Source organism: Monodon monoceros, unplaced genomic scaffold (genome assembly GCF_005190385.1).
Source record: "Monodon monoceros isolate NGI ecotype Baffin Bay Population unplaced genomic scaffold, NGI_Narwhal_1 Super_Scaffold_7, whole genome shotgun sequence".
NCBI classification, from domain to species: Eukaryota; Metazoa; Chordata; class Mammalia; order Artiodactyla; family Monodontidae; genus Monodon; species Monodon monoceros.
Window position 1 is genome coordinate 68,312,840 of NW_021703784.1, and position 21,355 is coordinate 68,334,194.

General features: G+C 34.3%; 1 protein-coding gene across 9 annotated transcripts in view; it reads right to left on the reverse strand.

Moving 5' to 3' along the window:
• The window catches only part of SOX6 (SRY-box 6), a 691,286-nt gene that overhangs the window by 332,476 nt on the left and 337,455 nt on the right, over positions 1 to 21,355 (reverse strand). For all 9 annotated transcript variants that reach the window (XM_029207695.1, XM_029207704.1, XM_029207698.1 and 6 more), the window contains one exon: positions 18,573 to 18,780. In XM_029207695.1, the coding sequence (XP_029063528.1) occupies positions 18,573 to 18,780 (208 nt within the window). The remainder of the gene's footprint in view (positions 1 to 18,572; positions 18,781 to 21,355) is intronic.

Here is a 21,355-nt window from a genome sequence, read left to right on the forward strand (position 1 = left end):
TAAGGAATTAAAGAGTGGCCATGAAATAGGATACTGAACTGATTGAGGATTGAGAAGGACAGAGACTGACATTTACTAGAAGACAGTAAAAATTACAAAGAAATGGCTTGTGTTAAATCTGCAAAAAGTAACATTTTGTTTTTTATGTTACTCATTTTGTTAAATTAAATTTCAAAGTTAATTTAGCACTTGTCAGTATATATTGGTTAAAGGATATATCATATCTCAGAATAATTTCAATATAAATCGTATTTGTGTTTCATACACCATAGAACATGCTATCGCTTAACTGATAAATAATTCCATATTAATCAAATGTGCATTTTACTGCATGAAAAATAAAATTACATGTCATCTGGCTTCTGTACTTCATGTCTTTAAAGGTATTTGAAGATGATGAAGATGATGATAATGATAAATTTTATTCAAAGTTATCACAGGCACAATCAAGAAATTATTTACAAATCTGGTTGTTTTCCAAAACAATTTAAGAAAATTATCTTGAAGAGGATAAGTTGACTTGCTATGTGAACCCAGATTAAAAACAAAAAACAGGAAAAATCTTTATTGGCAATTGCTTCCCAAAACCTGAAATGCAATAAAGTGGCATTTCATTTTTTTTCCCTCAGAAGTGGAGTGCATTTAACCATCACTCTTTTTTATCATTCCCACCACCACCATCATAATCACTGGTGATGACGGGAAAAACGACAGGAAATTGCTCCGATAAGGGGTGAACTACCATAGGTAGAAGGAGACAAAATCTGTATATGTATCACCAATGAAAATACATTAGACTAAGCAAACCTGGAGCACTCATTCCAAAATACTTTTTTCCCTTCCCGTGAAAAACAACTGCATATCACCCATGCTTTACCAGACGGGTATTTTATATTCTATGCCAGGAATGGCTGAAGAAAAGGGAAATAATCCTTTTGCAAAATATTTTGCAACACCATAAAAAATACTTTCTTAAAAAAAAATCCAAAACAATTAATTATTTTAGCCACTATATCATTGCTTACAGTAATACACAGCAATAACATTTACATTGATTGAATTCTGTTTCCTTAATGTGAAATTTGTTTGGGGTTAATTAGCACGGCTGAGGAATAAGCCTAATAATTTCATGCTGTTTACACTGGAGGCAGTTTTCCACAAGCACTGCTCAGGGAGCAAGTGACATCTTCTAATTCCAGACAGAACACAGAGGTGAGGGCAGCTGCTCACTGTGGGGTTGCAAGCCAGGCCCTTCCTCCTTTAGCCAGTCTCCTCACTACTTGGGGTGTCTAATGGCAACAGTACAAAGTTGTTCAAATTATTGCTCAGGCATGGTAAGTTTCTAAACCAAATACTGAGCTGGGGGGGCGTGTAGAAAAGGACTTATATAAATGGAGAAAATCCACAATATTAGACATTTTTACTTCCCCCTCCTTAAGAAAAAGCAGGTCTAATTAGTTGTCTCCCTAAAATGCATACCTAGCATTTTTATTATGTATTATAACATTTTGCTCAGAGCTGACATTTTTATTCTGACAAGCACTGTCTGGAGAGCTCTCAATAAATAATACATTGACAATTTTCAGTAAATAAGCAGTGGACACAAATCGTTATCCTTACTTACCGCTGCCCCACTCTAATAGTGCTTTTACAAGTGAGGTGACTATTCAGTCTAATGCAATCCTCTCAGTGCTGGAAAGACATTTTCATTCATTACCACGGTCACAAGCACTTAAAGCACTTTTAAGCCCTGTTGCAAAACAGCAGGAATGGCAGAGCAAGCGGGGCTAACGAAAACTAAAGTTCATCACCAAAGAAACCTGAGGTTTTTCACCTAAGGAACTAGGAAATTCACTTATGCGCTAGCCACCTCCACACTTCTAGATCTCCATGTCTAACAAGAATACATGATTTTGTTTGGCAATTAAATGTTAACCTTCTTAAGCCCAAACACTGTGGGCTTTGCTTTCTGTATTAAATTTGGTTCACCATCCAATAATATCTATTAAGCACCCTCAGATAAGGGGAGTCATATGCTATGACCTGAGTGCTCACCTTTGATCAAGGTAAGAAACTGAAATAAAATCTGAATCCAGATGAATACATTTGAAACCACAGTAACTTTTCTTTTCTCATCAGCGTCTCTTCTTTAACTAAAGCCCCCAACACCATCACCCTAACTAGTCGCTAAACCACTAAAGAAGTCCTGAATTTCAGTTTTCTTCATGATACCCATACATTTTATTTTCTAGCTACTTGGAGACACAAACTTAAATGAAATAAGTTTTAAAGAAAGAGTAATAAAATGAGAAGATAATAGCTACACCCCTTGCCATATATAGCCTGTGGCTTGTACTTTCACCCTACTTCTTAATCAAATCAATTTATCCATTATTTTATGACTTGTTAGACAATTGTTGGTCATAAGGATGGCTGAAAATATGTTGCCCAGTTGCAAGATGATTTCATGGTAACATATTATATGGCTTTGAATTTAGTACAGTATAGTCCAGTGTAGTATGGTACAGCACAGTATAGTATAGGTGTTATTCCATAATTTCAATCTTTTGTGTGCATCAGGAGCACCTGGAGAGCTTGTTAAAACACAGGTTGCTAGGCCCCATCCCAGGGTTTCTGATTCAGTAGGTAAGGGGTGAGGCCCAAGAATTCACATTTCTAACAAGTTCCCAGTAACAACTGCACTACTAACACTTTGAAACACTGGGCTAAAAGATTAATTAAATTTACCTGAACACATAAGACACACATGACCCATACTGGCCTATAGTCGATCCTCTTCTTTTACATGAACAGAATGTTAGATTATAGCGCTTCCACTATGTAGCAAATATGATGCCACCTGAAAGCAACAATGACTAATCGCAATGAGTTCTCTAAGAAAAAGGAGATTAAATCCATAACAATGATAAGAAAGGGAGCTCTCTCCTAGTCTCCAGGATAGTCAGTCTTACATTTGCCAGCCAGGTATATCCACCTTCACAGAATGCTCAAACTCAGTATGCCTAAACCCAAACCTTCTCCCTAAACCTTCTCATCTATCTATATTCACCATCTTAGTAGCCTCACTGTTGATTCTCTCTACCAGGATACTTCAATCATCTTTGACTCTCTCCCCAACCTCACACCTCACACCTAACTAGCAACCTCAAGTATATATCTAAAAGCTGATTCTTCCTCCCTAACCCTTGCCAATGCCTTAGCTGTTTAGACTCTTATCAGTACATGTGTGGCCCATTAAAATAGCCTACTAACAGATTTCCCCGCATTTGGCTTTGTCTCTTTCCAACTGAGAGTCAAAATGCTACCAAAGTTACGTTTCTAAGAAATGTATACAATTATGTCATTCATCCTCCTACTTTAAGTAGCTCTCTACTGCTCCCTACTACCCAAAAGATAAAATTCAAACTCTTTACAATGGCTTCAATCCATTTTTTTTAGTCACGTCTCCTATCCTAACTACACCAAACCTCTTGAATTCACCACACTCACAGGTTTAATCACATCACTGAAAACTTATACATGCTATTCTATCTGGGATTCTATTATGTCTCTTGTTCACTATGAATAGCTTATAATTAATCAAAAATCCAGCTCAAATGCCTATAAATCCCTTCCTAAATCTTCTAGACAAAATGATAGTTCCCCCTTCTGTACTCCAGCATTTTATAGCTCCTTCTGCTATAGCACTTACTATAATATAATTACTCTATGTGCATGTGTTTCTCCCACTAAACTGAGGGTTACTAAAAACCAGTATCTATTCATCTCTGTATTCATCTGCTTGTCTCCCTCTTTCTCCACTTTTACCTCTCCTCATCCACTACACTACCAGATGAAAGAGCTTAATAAATTCTTATGGAAATACTGAGCATTCATATGTGTGCATTTAAATATGTATATTTTGCTTTGCTTAACTAAAGGGGCATTCCCTAAAAATTGAATCTATTCCTCTCTGAGCCATAATAATATTTGTCTCTCTGAAATCTTTTATAAATCAACAGATTTTTAGGTTAATGCATATTATATGCTAAGATCTATACTAGGTGTCTGAAGATAGACTAAAGATATGGTCTGTGTCCTCAAAAATTAAAATCTTCTTGGGAGGCAAGATCCATAAATGTAAAATAGCAAATAATACTTTTCTTCTTTGTCAAGAATCAGTTGAGCATAATTTGGTGGTTTTATTTGTGGGTTCTCTATTATGTTCCATTGATCAATGTATCTATTTCTCTGCCAAAACCACATTGTTTTGATTATTGTAGCTATAGTAAGCTTTAATATTGAGTAGAGTGATTCCTAACATTTTATTATTCTTTTTCAAGATTAACTTAGCTGTTCTAGGGCCTATCTCCTTCTATATAAATGTTAGAATAAGCTTGTCTATGTTCATAAAAGTCTTGCTGAGATTTTGATAGGAATTGCATTAAACATATAGATCATTTGGAGGAAAACTGACAACTTTACCAGTCCTATGAGTCTTCTGATCCATGACCAGGATGTCTTGCCATTTATTTAAGTCTTCTTTGATTTCACTGACCAGCATTTTGTAATTTCAGCAACAGATCCTGTACATGTTTTTTTAAGTGTACCTAGACTTTTCATTTTATTTGGAGAAATAATATATAGCATTGGGTTTTAAATTTTGGTTTTCATATGTGCATTGCTAACATTTAGGAATGCCATTGATTTTTATGAGTTGATCTTGCATCCTATGACCTTGCTAAGTCAAAAAATGAAACCTAAATGTCACACCTTGTACAAAAATGTGACCTAAACCTCACACCTGATACAAAAATTGACCCTAAATTGATTATAGACTTAAATGTAAAATATAAAACTATAAATCTTTTAGCAAAAAAATAGGAGAAAATGTTTAGAATATAGGGCTAGGCAAAGTATTATTAGACTTGGCACAAAAAGCATGATCCATAAAATTAAAAATTGCTTAATTGCCCCTCTTCAAATTTATAAACTTTTGCTCTATTAAACCCTATAGTAAAGAAGATGGAAAGACAAGCTACAGACTGGGAGAAAATATTTGCAAATCACATATTCAACATAGAACTAGTAAATAGAATAATAAAGAACTCTCACAATTCAACAGTAAAAAAAATCCAATTAAAAAATAGACGAAAGACACAAATAGACATTTCACCAAAAAGGATATACAGATGGTAAACAAGCACATGAAATAATGCTCAACATCATTAGCCATAAAAGAAATACAATTTAAAGCCACAATGAGATTTCGCTATACACCTATCAGAATGGCTAAAATAAACATGACAAAACCAAACGCTGACAAAGATGCAGAGAAACTAGATCACTTATACGTTGCTAGTGGGAATGTAAAATGTACAGTTATTCTGAAATATAGTTTGGCAGTTTCTTATAATACTAAGCATCAATTACCGTACAACCCAGCGATTGTACCCCTGGCCATGAATCCCAGAAAAATAAAAATTTATGTTCACACAAAAACCTATACACAAGTGTTCATAGCAACTTTACTTGTAATAGCCAAAATCTGGATGTTTGATTTGACATCCTTCAGCTGGTGAATGGTTAAATAAACTGTGATACACACATGTTATACATACCACTGAATACTGCTCAGCAATTAAAAAATAGTATGAACTACTGATACATACAACAACTCGGATGAATCTCCAGGGAATTATGCTGGGTTTTTTTTCTTAAAGCAATTTCCAAAAAAATAGATACTGTACAAATCCATTTATAGAACATATTTGAAATGACAAAATGTTAGAAATGAAGAGCATATTAATGTTGACAGGCATTTGGTAAGGGGTGTTGGAGTAGAAGAGAGGTAGGTATGGTTATAAAAGAGCATAACTTGATTGTGGTAGTGAATACATGAATCTATATAGGTGATTTACAGGTGACAAGATTGTAGAGAACCTAATACACATATCCACAACAACTGAGAACAATTAAAACTGGAGAAATATGAATAAGATCAATGGATTGTATCAATGTTAATAACCTGGTTGTGACAGTATGTGGCAGTTTTGCAAAATGTTATCACTGGGGGAAAATGGTCAAAGTGTACACTGGATCTCTCTGTATTTTTTCTTACAACTGCATGTGAATCTATAATTAACCCAATTAAAAAATCTCAATTTAAAAAATAGCAAATATAGAGTTATAATCTATTGATAAATGGAGTGGTATATGGGTTTTTTTCAGCTTTACTGAGGTATAATGGACAAAGAAAATTGTAAGAAATTTAAAGTATACAATGTGATGATTTGATATATAGATACACTGAGTTCATTAACACATCCATCCATCACCTCATCCTATTTAAATTCTACTCTGCTAAGATTTGCTAATCTTAGAAATTTTCAAGTATACAATATAATGTTATCAAATATAGTCACCATGTTATACATTATATCCTCAGACCTTATTCATCTTATAACTGAAAGTTTGTACCCTTTTACCAACCTCTCTCTGTCTCCCCCACCCATCCCCAGACCCTGACAACCAACTTTCTACTCCCTATTTCTACGAGTTTGACTTTTTTTAAGACTCCACAAATTTTAGACAAAGAGGGCTACAGTCATCAGTAGAAGACAAGATGTGATCTGGATTTTATGTATTGTAAAATGGATAGATGGAAAACTTAGATAAGAAGAGGAGAGATAAAAGGTTATTCTGGGTAGGGATAATGGCTGAGCATGAAGTATGTTGGACTAAATAACTAATTCAAATTAACACAGTGCTGGCTCTTTAGATAAGAAAGTTTGCCATGAGATTGTTGCATCTTCAAGTTTCTTAATCAGAATGCTCACTAGAGAAAGATTACAAAAGAACCCTAGGAATCAAATTCTTATGATGTGTAGTGGCCCTAATATGAGTAAGAAATGTCCAAATTATAGTCACATCAAAGCAAAAAGAAAAAGCACAGCATATGTGGGAGATAATAAGTATTAGAAAAAAAATTCAAAGAAGTTAGTCTCCATCAGGTACCAAGAATACATCTAACATCTGAAGCTAATACTGACTACAAAGTGAGTAAATGGTGGAGTAGCTAGAGACAGCAAGACAGAGGCAGTAAGTTTTTACTACTGTTTTAAATAAACAGTAGTCTAAGAAATGTATTCACAAGAAAGAAAGAAAGAAAAAGTAAATAAAATAAAAAGAAACCAACATACATAAATCTAAGGAAAATAATTCTGTATACAGGGAAGAGCAAGTGCAAAGGAATTAAGACATGCTTGAGGAAAAAAAAAAAGGTCCAGTAGCTGGAGTGGCCTGAGAAAAAATGTAAGTTTAAGATGAGTCTTCAAAGCCAGAGTAACATGTTCAGATTTTAAGCAATGAATTTTATTTCCAAGCATAATAGAGATTGATGATCACTGGCCAAATACCAAAGTTCCAATGCCAGTAAAATGCCTAAACCCTCTGAATATCAGATAAAACCATGAAGAAAGGGGCATAATTCTACTGACTGAAGTTAAATCCTGAAGTAACTGAGTTTACCTGGAAGTGAGACCAGACTTCCTTCTATTAGTGAGAATGGGGGATTAAGAGTTAAATTACAATTACTAATGGAGAAATAAAATTAATACATGAGCTTTTGTGCACATGAGTTTGGTGACAATAATATTTATAAGCAAACAACATTAATTGCTATCCTCTGTATTCCAAAATGACACTGTCACTATATAAATATTGTCCAACATTATCAAAAAGATCAAAGAATAGTTTTTAGGACTTTGTACATTAGGTACATAAGGTAGTTTTCCCCAGTCTCCCTTTTCTACCTGGAAACAAAGGGAGATTGCTCCAAAAAAACATGTTGCTTATGCATTAATTCTTAAATTTCCCATCTCTTCCACACCTGTGACAGGAGTAAGAAGTACAAGATTAGAGGTATTTCTGAAGAATTTGTTACAAAATTCCAGGTTAAGCTAAGTTCCACTGCATTTTGGAGTGGAGTGGAATCCTAGTGCACACGGTTTGTTAGCCACTCTAAAAACTTCCCGTTGACTATTGGTTGCCTTCATTCAAAAATCACACATTAGTAGCAAAGTAATTCTACCACTGTTATTGCTGGTACCATAGTTCTTGCAAATAATTCAATACTTTGTCATTTTTCATAGTTATTCTTCATTATATCTCCACTTATTTTAACCCTCTATTTGTATTTACTCATTTCAATTCACTACATGAGAGCAATTAGAGAAGTCCACAGGCCATAGGCCTCTAACTTCTGCTTCCCCATGCTAGGGGATGGCCTATATTCTGTGACTTCATTGTGAGTGTACTTGTCTGGCCTCTAAGTGATGGCTCCTCAGTTATACTTAAACTCTCAAGACATACATTAAGAAAGCTATGATAGGTCTAAGTGTCACAGTTATTTAGCAGTAAACCCATAGCCTCATATGGCTAATAAATACGGCCGTGAATTCCCTCTAAGGCCCAAATCCCCTTTACAACAGCTCTACCAAAAGGTAGAATTATTGACCCTTACCTTCTTCTGGATCATCACACCCTACTAAACTCGCCCTCCGTTTGCTAATCTTTCAAACCATGTATAGCATTTTCTGAGCCAATTATCCATGGCTTTGTCTGTAAGTACTTCATTACAGACGATGACTTTTTCAGACATCAAAACTTGATGGCAGCTTTTATCTCTATCTTTATAAAGATTCTAACGTCAGAAAAAAAGAGAGTGGAAATAGTAAAGGACAATTTCAACCATATTAAGAGAAAAAGAATCATGATATTGGTTCAGATGACTTATTTACTCTGAAAACAGTTTGAAAAAGAAAATTACAGATAGAGGATGGTGAACTTTAGATACAAACTCTAAAAGAAAATCAAAGCACATAGAATTTTAGAATTTGGCCTTTAATGCTCAACCAATGTCCTCATTTTCTAAATTAAGAAAGCAGTGCTAAGATCAATCAATTAATTAACTAATTAATTAATTATTAGGTATTACCCAGAAAGTTACCAGAGTCAAGCAAGAATGCACATCAAATTCAGGCCAGTCTGCATCTGAAAGGATTCCCAGATAAAACATTTTAAGAAACAGGTGAAGATTTCCAGCTAATAAGCCAACTGTTTGGCTAGAAAAATATATCTATTCCAATATGAATGGTTAGAGCAGCAGCAATAATCAACAGGGTTTGCTGGTTAATTTTGAATTTGAAGTAGGTATTTAAGGAAAAAATGATCATGAACCTGATAAGGTTAGAGATCAGGAACTACTTTAATTCAAAAACCACACAGAGGTGGAAACGTCAATGAAAGGAATCAAAAGAGGAAAAAAAGTGTGTTTCCTAACAAACTTAGTAATCATAGTCCAGAGAGAGAATGACAATACACTTGTGCTCATACTTAAAAGAAGGGCTGAAGACATTTTATTATGAGACAACAAAAAGAAAAAGAAAAATTGCAGTGAAGTGTCCATCAAAGCTCTTGTAAGCTTCTGAAAAGCTCAGCGATAAAAGGAAACCTGGGCTAGACATTTTGAGGAAGGTGGAACCAAAAGGTATAGACAGTTAAGCCTTTTGAAAATTATAACACACACACATTAAACACACACACACACACACACACACACACACACACACACACTGCAGCCCCAACTTCTTTGTGTAATGTTTTCCAACAGAGTGGAAAAAATAATACAAAATTTGTCAACAGCAGTTCCACTCCTGGGAATACACCCTATAGAAGAAGCTCATGCACATGTGTATCAGAAGACAGGTGCAAGAATGTTCATACCATCACTGTTTTTACTAGCAGAAAACTGGAAATAGTCCAAATGTCCAGAGACAGTAAACAGGAGAGTATACTCCTATATAGCATTCCATGGGAGAGTGTGTGAAATATTATACAAAAGTGAAAATGAACTACAGCTGCACACAGCAAAATTGATCTTGAAATATAATTATGAGTATAAAAAGCAAGTCATAGAAGGTTACAGTGTAATACCATTTTTATAAAGTTCTGAAACAAAACTAAACAATATATTATTTAGGAACATATACGAAAGGAAGATTCCAAACACAAAGTTCTGGCAAAGGGATTGAATAGGTGAAGAAAACATTTTTGAAGTTGGATGATGAATTCACAGGTGTTTGTTTTATTTTTATGCCTTATAATATATATAATCAAATATTAAATAATAAACACATATCTAAGTTTGCAACTTCCTTTTCTATTCATTTTTTCTTTGGATTTTACACATACATTGTACAAGAAAAAATGTACAGATTTAAAAACTGTCCCCTATTACTTTTGAGAATCCCAGAATAAATCTGGAAGAAGTCTATCTAATGATTTTCAGTGGAAAAAATGCAAAATGTTAATGATCCTCTCCAACTTAACAGATTCAAAAATTGTATGAGAATATGACTTAACTTCATCAAACCATGGAGAGGAAGCTGCATCCTCTTAACAAAATGCCAAGGAACACCTTGCTTCCCAGGTCAGTAAGAGGAAAAATCAGAAGCAATTGCCTACATCTGTTCTTAACATTCATAGAGAAAAAACTTTAAGAATCTTTAAGTCTGAAGAGATAGAAATGGGCCAAGAAATTTGAAGTAACTTTTCAAGGCAGAGACACACAAAATGAAGCTGAGAAGAGGATTCAACCAACTAGGACATTGCCAACACTGTAAATGGGAGTTGCAAAACAACAGCAAATTGAAATAATTAAGATTTGTCCAGAATGTCTAGGGTTCACAGGATTCAGGCTAATTACATCCTTTATAAAGTTATATGAGAGGATGATCAGTTTCTAAAGAATTAGAAAGCAAATATACTTAACGCAATAACGTAAGAAACATTATTTTTTTCCATAATTCAAAAACCAGTAGTTCTAGCTCCTCATTTTAATCCCTAATTGTGTAATACTTGCAGAAATATGTTTATTTAAACTATCTGGCACTAGGTTAGTATTTGCTATGACTATGATAAAAATTCTTTAAAATAGGAGCAAGGACACAAACATTATAAGGGAGTAAAGATATATTTTAAAGAGAAGAAAAAATGAATTAAAATGAAGTCACATCAGCATCGCTCTGAATACCTGACTGCTTCTTCACCTGGAGTATGAGTGGTCTTGGGTAACTTCAGCATTTAAATGACCTGAAATTTCCAACTTACTTGAAATAATATCTCTGGGGGTTTCATGATGAATACTTAATGCGTTTTTTATGCAAAAATCCAAAACCTTCTCCCATGAATGAGAAATATAAAGAAAGGTTTGGATCTCGGATACTCTAAATACTTCACCAGTATAACCTTCAATCAGAACAGAGGCAAAAACCTAATATCCATAACTTTTGCCTTAAAAGATTCTTTTGATGCTCTAGCATGGTATGAATGTTAAACTTTTACATTTTTTTTAGCATGGCCTTTTAATAGATTTTTTCCTTTAACAGGAACACAGTGCTCTTAACTGGATAGAATCTAAAAACCTCATCTAAGGCTTTACCAACCTCTCTCCCTGACAGCTTCATATTCCACATATTTCTCAGCAGGGAAGATTGGCTTCCAGTGGGAAAACTTTAGTATCAGCTTTTCCAAAGAGCCTGAAAGGAGAGTTAAGCTGAATCGCTCTTCCAGAAAACAAGTACATCATTGCTGCCAAATGCCAAATCCTAACACCATGGCACATTTCCTATGATTCTGTCTGTGGTGCAGGATGAGATTCTTGTAATATTTCTCTTTACAAAATGTTCCTTCAAATAATAACAGTAATAGTAGTTATAACAGTAATAGTAATAATAAATTATAATTATAGAAGCTATGTGTTTTATGTATATATAATCTGTCAAATTCTCACACAGCCCTGCAAGGTAGACATCATTTATCCAATTTTACAGATAAAGGAACTGAAGCACCAAAGGATGAAATAATTTGTCCAAGACTAAGAAATAATGTTGGCTACATTTATTGAGCACTTACTATGTGCTGGTAGTGTTCTAAATGTTTTAGTTGCATTAACTAAATCTTGATCTCTTCATGATAGCTCTATAATTATGTCCAATATTTGGCTGAGAAAACACAGAGAGGTGCCCAGTGTCATCCACCTGGGAAATGTTGAACTGAGATTCAAACTCAGGCAGCATAGCAACAGCGCCCACACTCTTAATCAGTACGCTACACTGCCTCGCTAAATATTAGAACTTATATTCTAACCCAGATCTAGCTTACTCAAAAAACATATGGCTTTCAAAAATGAGTTCTCCCATTGCTTAAACTATACCACACAGGCAAAAGCTATCAGATGAGCAACACATACCAACATATACGCTTACTAAATATAATTCAGTGAAAATATATGTAGAAATCCAAATTATTGTTTAGAGATGTGAATAATGATAATAATCCATCAGATACATAAACACGTGTTCATTCTTGTGCTGGGTAACAGCTGCATAATCCATTGGAAAGCCTATCCCACCAGGAATCCAAAGCTCAAATGCTCCTGCCTTTTCTCTACATACACAGTCAAATGAATCCACATACTTTCATTATCATATCTTGAAGCACACAATTCCACTGGACAAATATACTCTAATTTCTGATCAACATACATCCTATGAAACTGTACCTAAACTCTGCATACTTTCCATTAAGTTTATGGCCTCTATCGAAGAGAACACATTTATTCTAATATTTCTAACTACAAACTTCATCACTCCCTCTTGATCACAATAATTATTAACTAAAAAATAAGTCTTTTAAAAGAGCAAAAAGTCAGAAAGAAAATCTTATTTTGTTAGAGTTGAGGCTTATATCAATGTATCCCTTTCTCTGCAATCTCACATGACTCCAGAACCTGACCCAAACCAGTTCACCCAGCCTAGGATCATATACTTAGTAGTATGATACACAAGACATGATAGTGGCTGAAGCACTATTATTAAAGAGAGATTAAAACAGCTGTACATTATGCTGAAGCACTCACTCTTCCCTTTACAAACAGACGGTCCTGGATTACAAGCAGCACTTGACCATTTAAATCACGACAACAACCAGATTTAACCAGCTGGGCCATATTCTCCTAGGCAATGCCTGTTGACCTCCTCAGTCGCAGCTGCTCAAATGAAATTCTCATTAGACAACTTATTTTCAGAAGCCAAAGGACTCTCTGATTAAATATATGTATTTAGATATAGAAGTCCTTTTTAAAGTATTCATTTTCTGACAACTGTCGCTTATGCTACAGCCCAGCTACATTGGCAACAAGATGGGTGATACAAGGATAACTAAAATTCATCATTTAATCCCAGCTGAAGGCTTTTTATCTTAGAACCATTTAAAACTGAATCTATTAATCAAAGTCTTTCTACACACTATACCCACCAATATCAACAGTGTTTTAAAAGGTAGATTCTGATATTCATTCATTCTATCCATCTATCCATTTTTCCATGCATCTGCACACCTATCTATCTATCTACCTACCTACCAACTTCTCTATCTATGGCAGAAAAATTCAGGGTTAAATTTAGAACAAAACAGAAGCCTTGCCTATTTTCCCACAAATCTTACTTTCAGCGGAGGCACTTCAGACAGAACACCTTTGTTCATCAGTGTTTCAGCAATCCAGTCAAATCACTGCTCTGGAGAGGACATTTCTTGAGAGAATGGCAGATAAAATACTGGACAATTATTTGGTTAATCAAAGAATCTACCTGTAAGAGAATAACTTTCCTATTACCGAATGGAGAGTTTTTGTTTTATCAAGTAGATACTGTTTTAAAATAGACCATAATAAATAAACTTTTTATAGGTCAGTTACTGTATAAGAGGGGAAATGAGGGGGAAGGTATTTAGTCTGATATAGTCAAAACATTCTCCAGGACAAGAATGACTCAGGAAAGGTCATTTATTATGTCAATCACACAAGCTTGTCACTTATGAAGTATGGTCTTCAAACCAGGAAGTAGAAGCGAGGGAGAGGTGAGTAATGCATTTGAAAGCTTTTATACATCCCATGGGATAAAGGACGTCCCAGATGAGGAGATGGGGCTTTAAAAAGTCAAAGCCAGGCAAATATTGGTGGAGCTATTATACCTCCTTAGACCTAGAGTATAATTATAATATTATAGAACCAGAAATCTATCAGAAGCTTATTAATGACCTTTTCTATAATTATTTCTCTTCTCCCATCACACTGTTCTGTTCTATCGCTCCAAGCAAATGATTAAAATTAGGCATCAAACTCAAAATAAAAAATAGAAATCCTCATTACTCCCATCTCCAAAACATGTTGTCTACTTTTCTCATTAACTGTTATACCATCCTCCTATTCACTCTGAGCTACCTTTAAACCACTCCTCTCTATTGATCTCCTCACTTTAAATGTCAGGTCCTAACAATTCTACCTCCGAATATCTTTTCCATATGCACCCCTTCTTCCTTTCTTGTTTCTGCTGCTTTAGTTCAGGCCCTCATTATCTCTAGCCTGAAACAATTTCCTTAACATCTCTCTGTGCTCCCATACATCCAATACAGTGCTGCCAGATTAACTTTCCTGGAGGAAAGCTCTAATCCATCAACTTACTGTGCTAAAAAACAGTCAGTGGTTCCTCCATAACTTTCATATAGTTTGAGCTTCTTAGCCAAGAATTTAAGGGCCACTGTGATGAACAGAACCTACCTTTTCAGTCTTATACCCTATATGCATCTTCACATACTTTAAAGTAGAACCTGAAGGCTGTTTTAAAGCTCTCTGCCTGTTCCTTTTGACTGAAATGTCCCTCCCTTCCATTTCTACTTACATATATATCCTTTCATTCTCCAAGACCAGTTAAGACTCATTTTCCTATAGAACCTCTCCATGGTTTCCTAGGCAGGCACAATCTATCTTGTAAACTCCTATAACATTTTATCTATGTAGCTCTCATGGAACTTATCACATATTAAATATGAATTAGAGTTCATTTTGTATATGTTTTACACCTTTTACTAGAATATGAACTCTTTAAATTTAGAGACTATTGTTTTATTCATGATAGGTGTGCAATATCATGTAGCATAGTGGTTCTTAACCTAGGGTCCACAGACTCCAGGAGTCTATCCATAGAATTCAGGAAGTCTGTGAACTTGGATGGAAAAAATTCATTTTCACCAATTTTTTTAACTGAAAATTTGCATTTCTTTAAATTATTGATGCAGGCAACAAACCATAAATTCATAATATCTGTGACATTGTAACCAATAAAATAACAATATATTTTTATATCACATTGTACTTGTTGAAGATATCTCAAAATATCTTTTATACTTATCACTACTTCAAAATTGTATTTTTAGTCCCTCCATTAGATCTTGTGTTTAATGCATTAATAAAGTAGTACTTCATACCATATCAAAAAATTTTTAAATTATTTAACATTTTAATATAATTCATTTTCTCATAATTCCATGGATTTTACTTTATGCATTTAAAATAAGAATGGACCTGTAGGCGTTGCCATGCCACCAAAGGGATCCACAGCCAAAGAAAGAAAGAAAGTAAGAATCCCTCAGTTCTAATATAGCACCTTGCAAAATAAGAAGAAAACTTGTAGAAAAATAATCATGATACTATGTAGCTCTTGATTAGGGCTATAAAAAATATGCCATGAACTATAGAATACTGTATAAGCATATTGTTCATAAAAATTCATAGTCTTGGCAGAAAAAGACCAATTACCCCTCGTCTAAAATAACCTTTTAAAATGGCAATTAAGATTGCTGCATACCTCCAAAGATAATTTATTATCTTTCAAAGAAAGTCTTTCCATACATGGACAGCTACACTGTTAGACAGCTGGTCTTGTTATAATTTCAATATAATATATAATATTATATGATAATATAATGATAATATTACTAGTTCCTTTAATTATTCCTTTTATTATATAATTCTGTGTCTGTTAGCATGTCATTTGTTCTCCTCTGAGAATATCCCAACGCTTCTGAGTCCCTCTTGAAGTGTAGTAATTCTCAACACAATACTTCAGGTGCATTCTTTTGAGCAGGAAGCTCAGTGGGACCGACACCTCTTGAATCTTACATACTGTAATTCTAGTAATGCTGACTGGGATAGCACTGGCAATTTTTGGGCAATATTCACTGCACTGACCCCATTGCACTCTCTGTCACCTAAAATTCATATGTTGGGTTTTTTTTTTAACCATGTGTCTGCTATTTAAATGTCCTTCAGTAATTACTTGTGCAGATAGGAATTTTGGCCACAGCCTCTGGACTTGATAATAAGACCTATTAAATTTTATCTTGATGGGTTAGTTTTAAGTTTATATTTTCAGTTTGTCAAAAACTTTTGACTTTTTGTTTCTTTCATACATTATATTCAGCATTCCTCCCAGATTTTTGGAATCTGTTTGATAAGCACACTTTTTATCATTTCTATTTGTACTTAATGAATTATATACGTAGATATGCACTAAAAATGCCTGAATTTCCGATGCCTAAAATATATGTACTGTACAAAACAAAGTTCTGTAGAGTACATAAAAAACATTCTTCAATAGTAGGAATATAATAACAAAGGACTCTTAAATGAGAGGTCTCATCTTACAAATGCCTCTCTTGTATCAAATCTATAACACACAATAATGAAGAAGAAAACACTAATCATTACTTGCAAGAGAAGGATGATTTTAAATTCCCTAGCAGTCTAGACCCCTCCCCCCTAAAAAAATCATCACAAATCAATTTCTTTATTTTTATACAACAGAGCCCTCTAAAGTATGTTGAAACCTCTTTCTTATAGAGCTAAAACAATCTTTTTGGTGAATCACAATTAAATGTAACCTAGCAATCTCATTTATTCAGAGTTTATTGATCTGGCAGCCTCAGTTATTCTAGGATAGCCATGAATGAGGAATATAAAGTCTCTGAGCAGCCAGAAGAGTCAGCATGAAGTCCATGCACTGAAGAGCATGTATATTGCCCAGAATCTCTTAGCAACTCACCCAGAAATGTTTGTTCATATTTTAAATATAGTCCAGAATGTTATGATCATCTAATTTCATAATTGACAGATGAATATAAGAAGCAAATTAGAAAATATTCACAACTAGGTAAGAAGTAACAGTCTGAAACCTGATATTAAAGGAAGAGAAACCAAAACACACATATACACAGACACACACACACACACACACACACACACACACACACACGCCAAAAAAGATATCTAAATCAAACAGACACAGGAGCTCTAAAGTTTCATAATTGCAGAGAAATAACCATAAAGCCAACTGTCCTAATTATCTCAAAGATCTCTGGGGGCATCATTACATTATAGCATGGTAAAGTAATTGACATTTATAATAATTATCATCACAATAACTCAAATGTATGTAATTTACAGTTCATAAGACACATTAATTATTATAGTTAATTCTCAAAATGTTTGAGTTAAGAAGTCAGGTTACTACCACACCAAACTTTAAATTTTGTGGTTCAGGGAGATTGAAGAACTTATCCAGGGTCACATGATTGTTAGATAGGTATTGGAGATCATATTCTACTGCATCATGACCCTGAGTCAACAAAAAAGTTTACATTTTGTGCCATATAATCTGGTTAGTAAGATAGGGAAGCACGTAATACATTTTAGAAGCTTCCACAAAGATTGCTGATGTGGTGGACACATCACAAAAATTAATTTGAAATTTTTAAATAAACTTCTGAGCCCTTTAAAGGAATAAAATTAACTTACATGAAAAATTCCCTTACATCAAATCCCCATTTCCCTATAGTACCACAGAGGTTTAAATTTAACTTACAATGTAAGTAGTAATCCAGAGCCATTAATTATCCTACATTTTAAAGTCTAAAATCTGTACATAAAAAAATGAAAGAATATACATAGTATAGCAATCACTCAGAGTTGATTTATTTAATTTAAACATATTATTAGAGAGTCTTCTTTCATCTACTTTTTAGGACCTAGGTTAACCTAAGTGGACTCTTGTAGAGAGAGTAGAGAAGGTGGATGTATCAGTAGATGTCATGTGTCAAAGAACTCCTCCTTTGAACATTTAGCTTTAATAGTATTAGAAACCCTCAGCTCTCAATTCTGCAACATTTGGAGGTAAAATAATAATATTTATAAATTTATAATGTTCATAAAAATAAGGAGAAATAAATTAGGGGTCTTTTTCTTTTTAAACAGTTGATATTTTCAAAATAAAACACTATCCATCAAGAGGAAATAAGGGAGAAAAAATGAAAAATAAAGTTGCAGCTAGGAAAATACCTGTACTCCCTTTTCCAGAGCAAGGCTTATAGTCAGTTTAAAACCTTGATTTGTTATTATAAGAGCCAAGTAAAATGCACAAAGTTGTAGAAGAATGGAACTATCTGCTTAACACTTCTAATGGATCACAATCTGCCATCACCATGGTAACCTCTGAATAACTTTTTCCTTGCTAGTGTCAATTATGCACTTCTCTGGCCCTTAAAATCCCACTCATTTTTTTTTTAAGCCTGGAATCTTTAAAAGAATAAAGCCCAACAGTTAAGTCCACACATACCCTCTTGTTCAGTCCGAGTCATTTCCTCAAGCTTCTTCTGTTTCAGTGTGTCCACCACATCGGCAAGGCTCCCTTTGCGGCGTTCTGGGGTTCCAAAAGTAACACTGGTCATTATCTCGCGGTCCCGACTCCCTTCGTCAGGCTTATGTGGTGAGGTAGAGGTATTTCGGAAGGAATATAGGGAACATAACTTATTATTCTCTGACTCCTAGAAAATAAAAATAAAATAAAACCATTAGAACATGTTTCTTTGCATATCATTGGAGAAAAATCCCAGACTCAGAATGACAGTATATGAGGCTGAGATGGACAAATAAAATATATTAACTATCTCTGCTTAAAAAAAATACTAAACATAGAGGTAATTATCAAAGGAACTAACCTGAAATTGCAGATTCGACCTTTTCCTTTTTAAAAAAAAAAAGCAGCCAAAGTGTTACAAAAACTTAATTTTACAAGGAACACTTCAACTTCTTACTCATTTACACCCTTCATTTAAAATAGTTCAGATTCAATTATTAATTATAAGGATGGTAAAGTTTTTCTTTTAATTGGCACTTATATTAGCAACCCTCTTCCCACAGCCTAAAATATATGTACATCAAAAAAGAACCCCATTATCCCTAAATTTAGAAACAGTAGAGAAATTAGCTTCCATATTCACGTTAATTATTCACCAGAAAATATATAAAATATCTAAATCAGCGTCAGAAAGTTAGCCAACCTGAATATTTTTGTGTGCTGGGGTTTGAGGAAAATTGTTTGTTTGTTTTCTAGCTACATATCTGTCAAAGTTACAGAAACCTCTTTCTATTTCTTACACTTACCCCTGATACTTTAGCACATAGTCACACACATTTTTCATGTGGCATTTAAAAATGATTTGTTTTTTTCTTTTTTTTAACAAGTAGACCAGTTTGTTACAGAAACACTTACACAAGAATTATTTCACATTACGGAGAAGTTGGCTAACTGGTAGGAGAGTTAGGTCCATCTTCAAGGAGAAAAAGCAAATCTTAGATTGAAAATAATAAACACCTAAAAGTTTATAAAAAGAAAATGCTTTTATAGCTCTTTAAATCAGAACTGAGAGTTTTATGCAAACATTTTTGGCCACAGTCCACCAGTAGTCTTGCATTCACCTTATCTGTCTGTGTATGGGTATTCTCTCTCCCAATAAAAAACTGTATGAAATAAATAAACCATCTAGGCTTTGTTCTCATCAGAAGCTTAAAAATCTTAATCACTCCTATATCTCTCTCCTTCTTCACAAAAAAAAGCCCAGTAAGCATCAAGAACTAGAGGAAGAGCATGAGGTAAAAGTTACAGCGTTTAAAAAAAAAAAAAAATTTACAGAGTTAATCACTGGTAGGAAAGGGAATGAAAAGAAAATGGAATCTAGAGAAATACATTTCCACATACATTAAATGAGATAATTGTACTCAGTAAATGCTAGATATTTAGGTATTATTGTCATTGCATACAAGGTAGGAATAAAACTTATTTTCACAGTTATTGGTAGCATATAATGAGCTAACATTTGTAAAGCAACTAGGCACAGTGCTGAGCCCAAAGCAGGCAGCGCTTACTAAATGGTAGGTATTATTATTTTGTTGGAAGGAACAGATCTAGGAATGGAGCCAAAGAGGTTTTTCCCCCTCTGGACCTAAGGAATTGCTTAGTAAAAACTATGTCTTGAATTAAATTGAGTATTGTAAAGTCTGTGAATATACTAAAAACCACTGAATTGTACACATTAAATGAGCAAATTGTATGGTATGTGTATTATATCTCAATAAAGCTGCTTTAAATTACTATGAGCCAAATCTTAATCTTTTCCACAATCCCATTGTTATCAAAATGCCTAGCACGGAGCAGATGCTCATTACATTTGCACTAAAATAAACTGAAAAGGATAAAATAAATTGGCAGGGCAGGAAAAAGAGCTCCTCTTTACCTTATCCCTAAATCTTTTCTTTCCCCAGGAAATATGTTGTATTTCATTTACTGCTTACAATAACTGTGGAGTGATGCACAGGAACCCCTTCTTTTAGATGCCAGTCATGGTTAATACATGGCTCCTTGGAATGGCCAGTTCATTCTCTACTTTGTGCAAACAAAAAACTCAGAGATATGTTTGCCAAAGCCAATTTCAGCTCTTAATAGTGCCCCTATCAGAAATGTGACCTAGGCTTTTGAATCAGTAATACCATTTGATAAATTATGCTTCGATCACTTTCATTTCAAATGCAAATTTGTCTATCATTGCCTGTAAGTCAAAAACAAACTCTGGCTCAACCTAAGGGATTGAAGATCAACTTAAAACAACAGTTACATGGAAGTGGTTACCTACAAATGACTCACCACTGACCATAATAAAGAGGAGTTTTCCCACCACTCCCAAACTGAAAGATGCTAGAAATGTCTCTCCAGCCTGAGTTACAGTTGTCCTTAGAGAATTTAGGCTCCATACAGTACCATTTTTTTCTCTCAGGACTAATTTCAGTCTATTTACTCATGTCACTTACTTGTTAGATAGACTATGTTCCTTATTTTTTACTCATGGGAATGTGGTCACTGCCATCTGCACCACAGACAATAACCATGGGTTCCCACACCAATGACCCACACTGTCTTCAGCCCCATAATCTGTGCAAGGTCGCTCAACACCACCAAGAAACAGAGAACAAGAAGCTGTAAGTCATGATTTCTCCAAGAAAGCAACAAGAACTACTTGCAACATGCCACAAAGGCACCAACACGGGCAGAAGATTAAATCATAA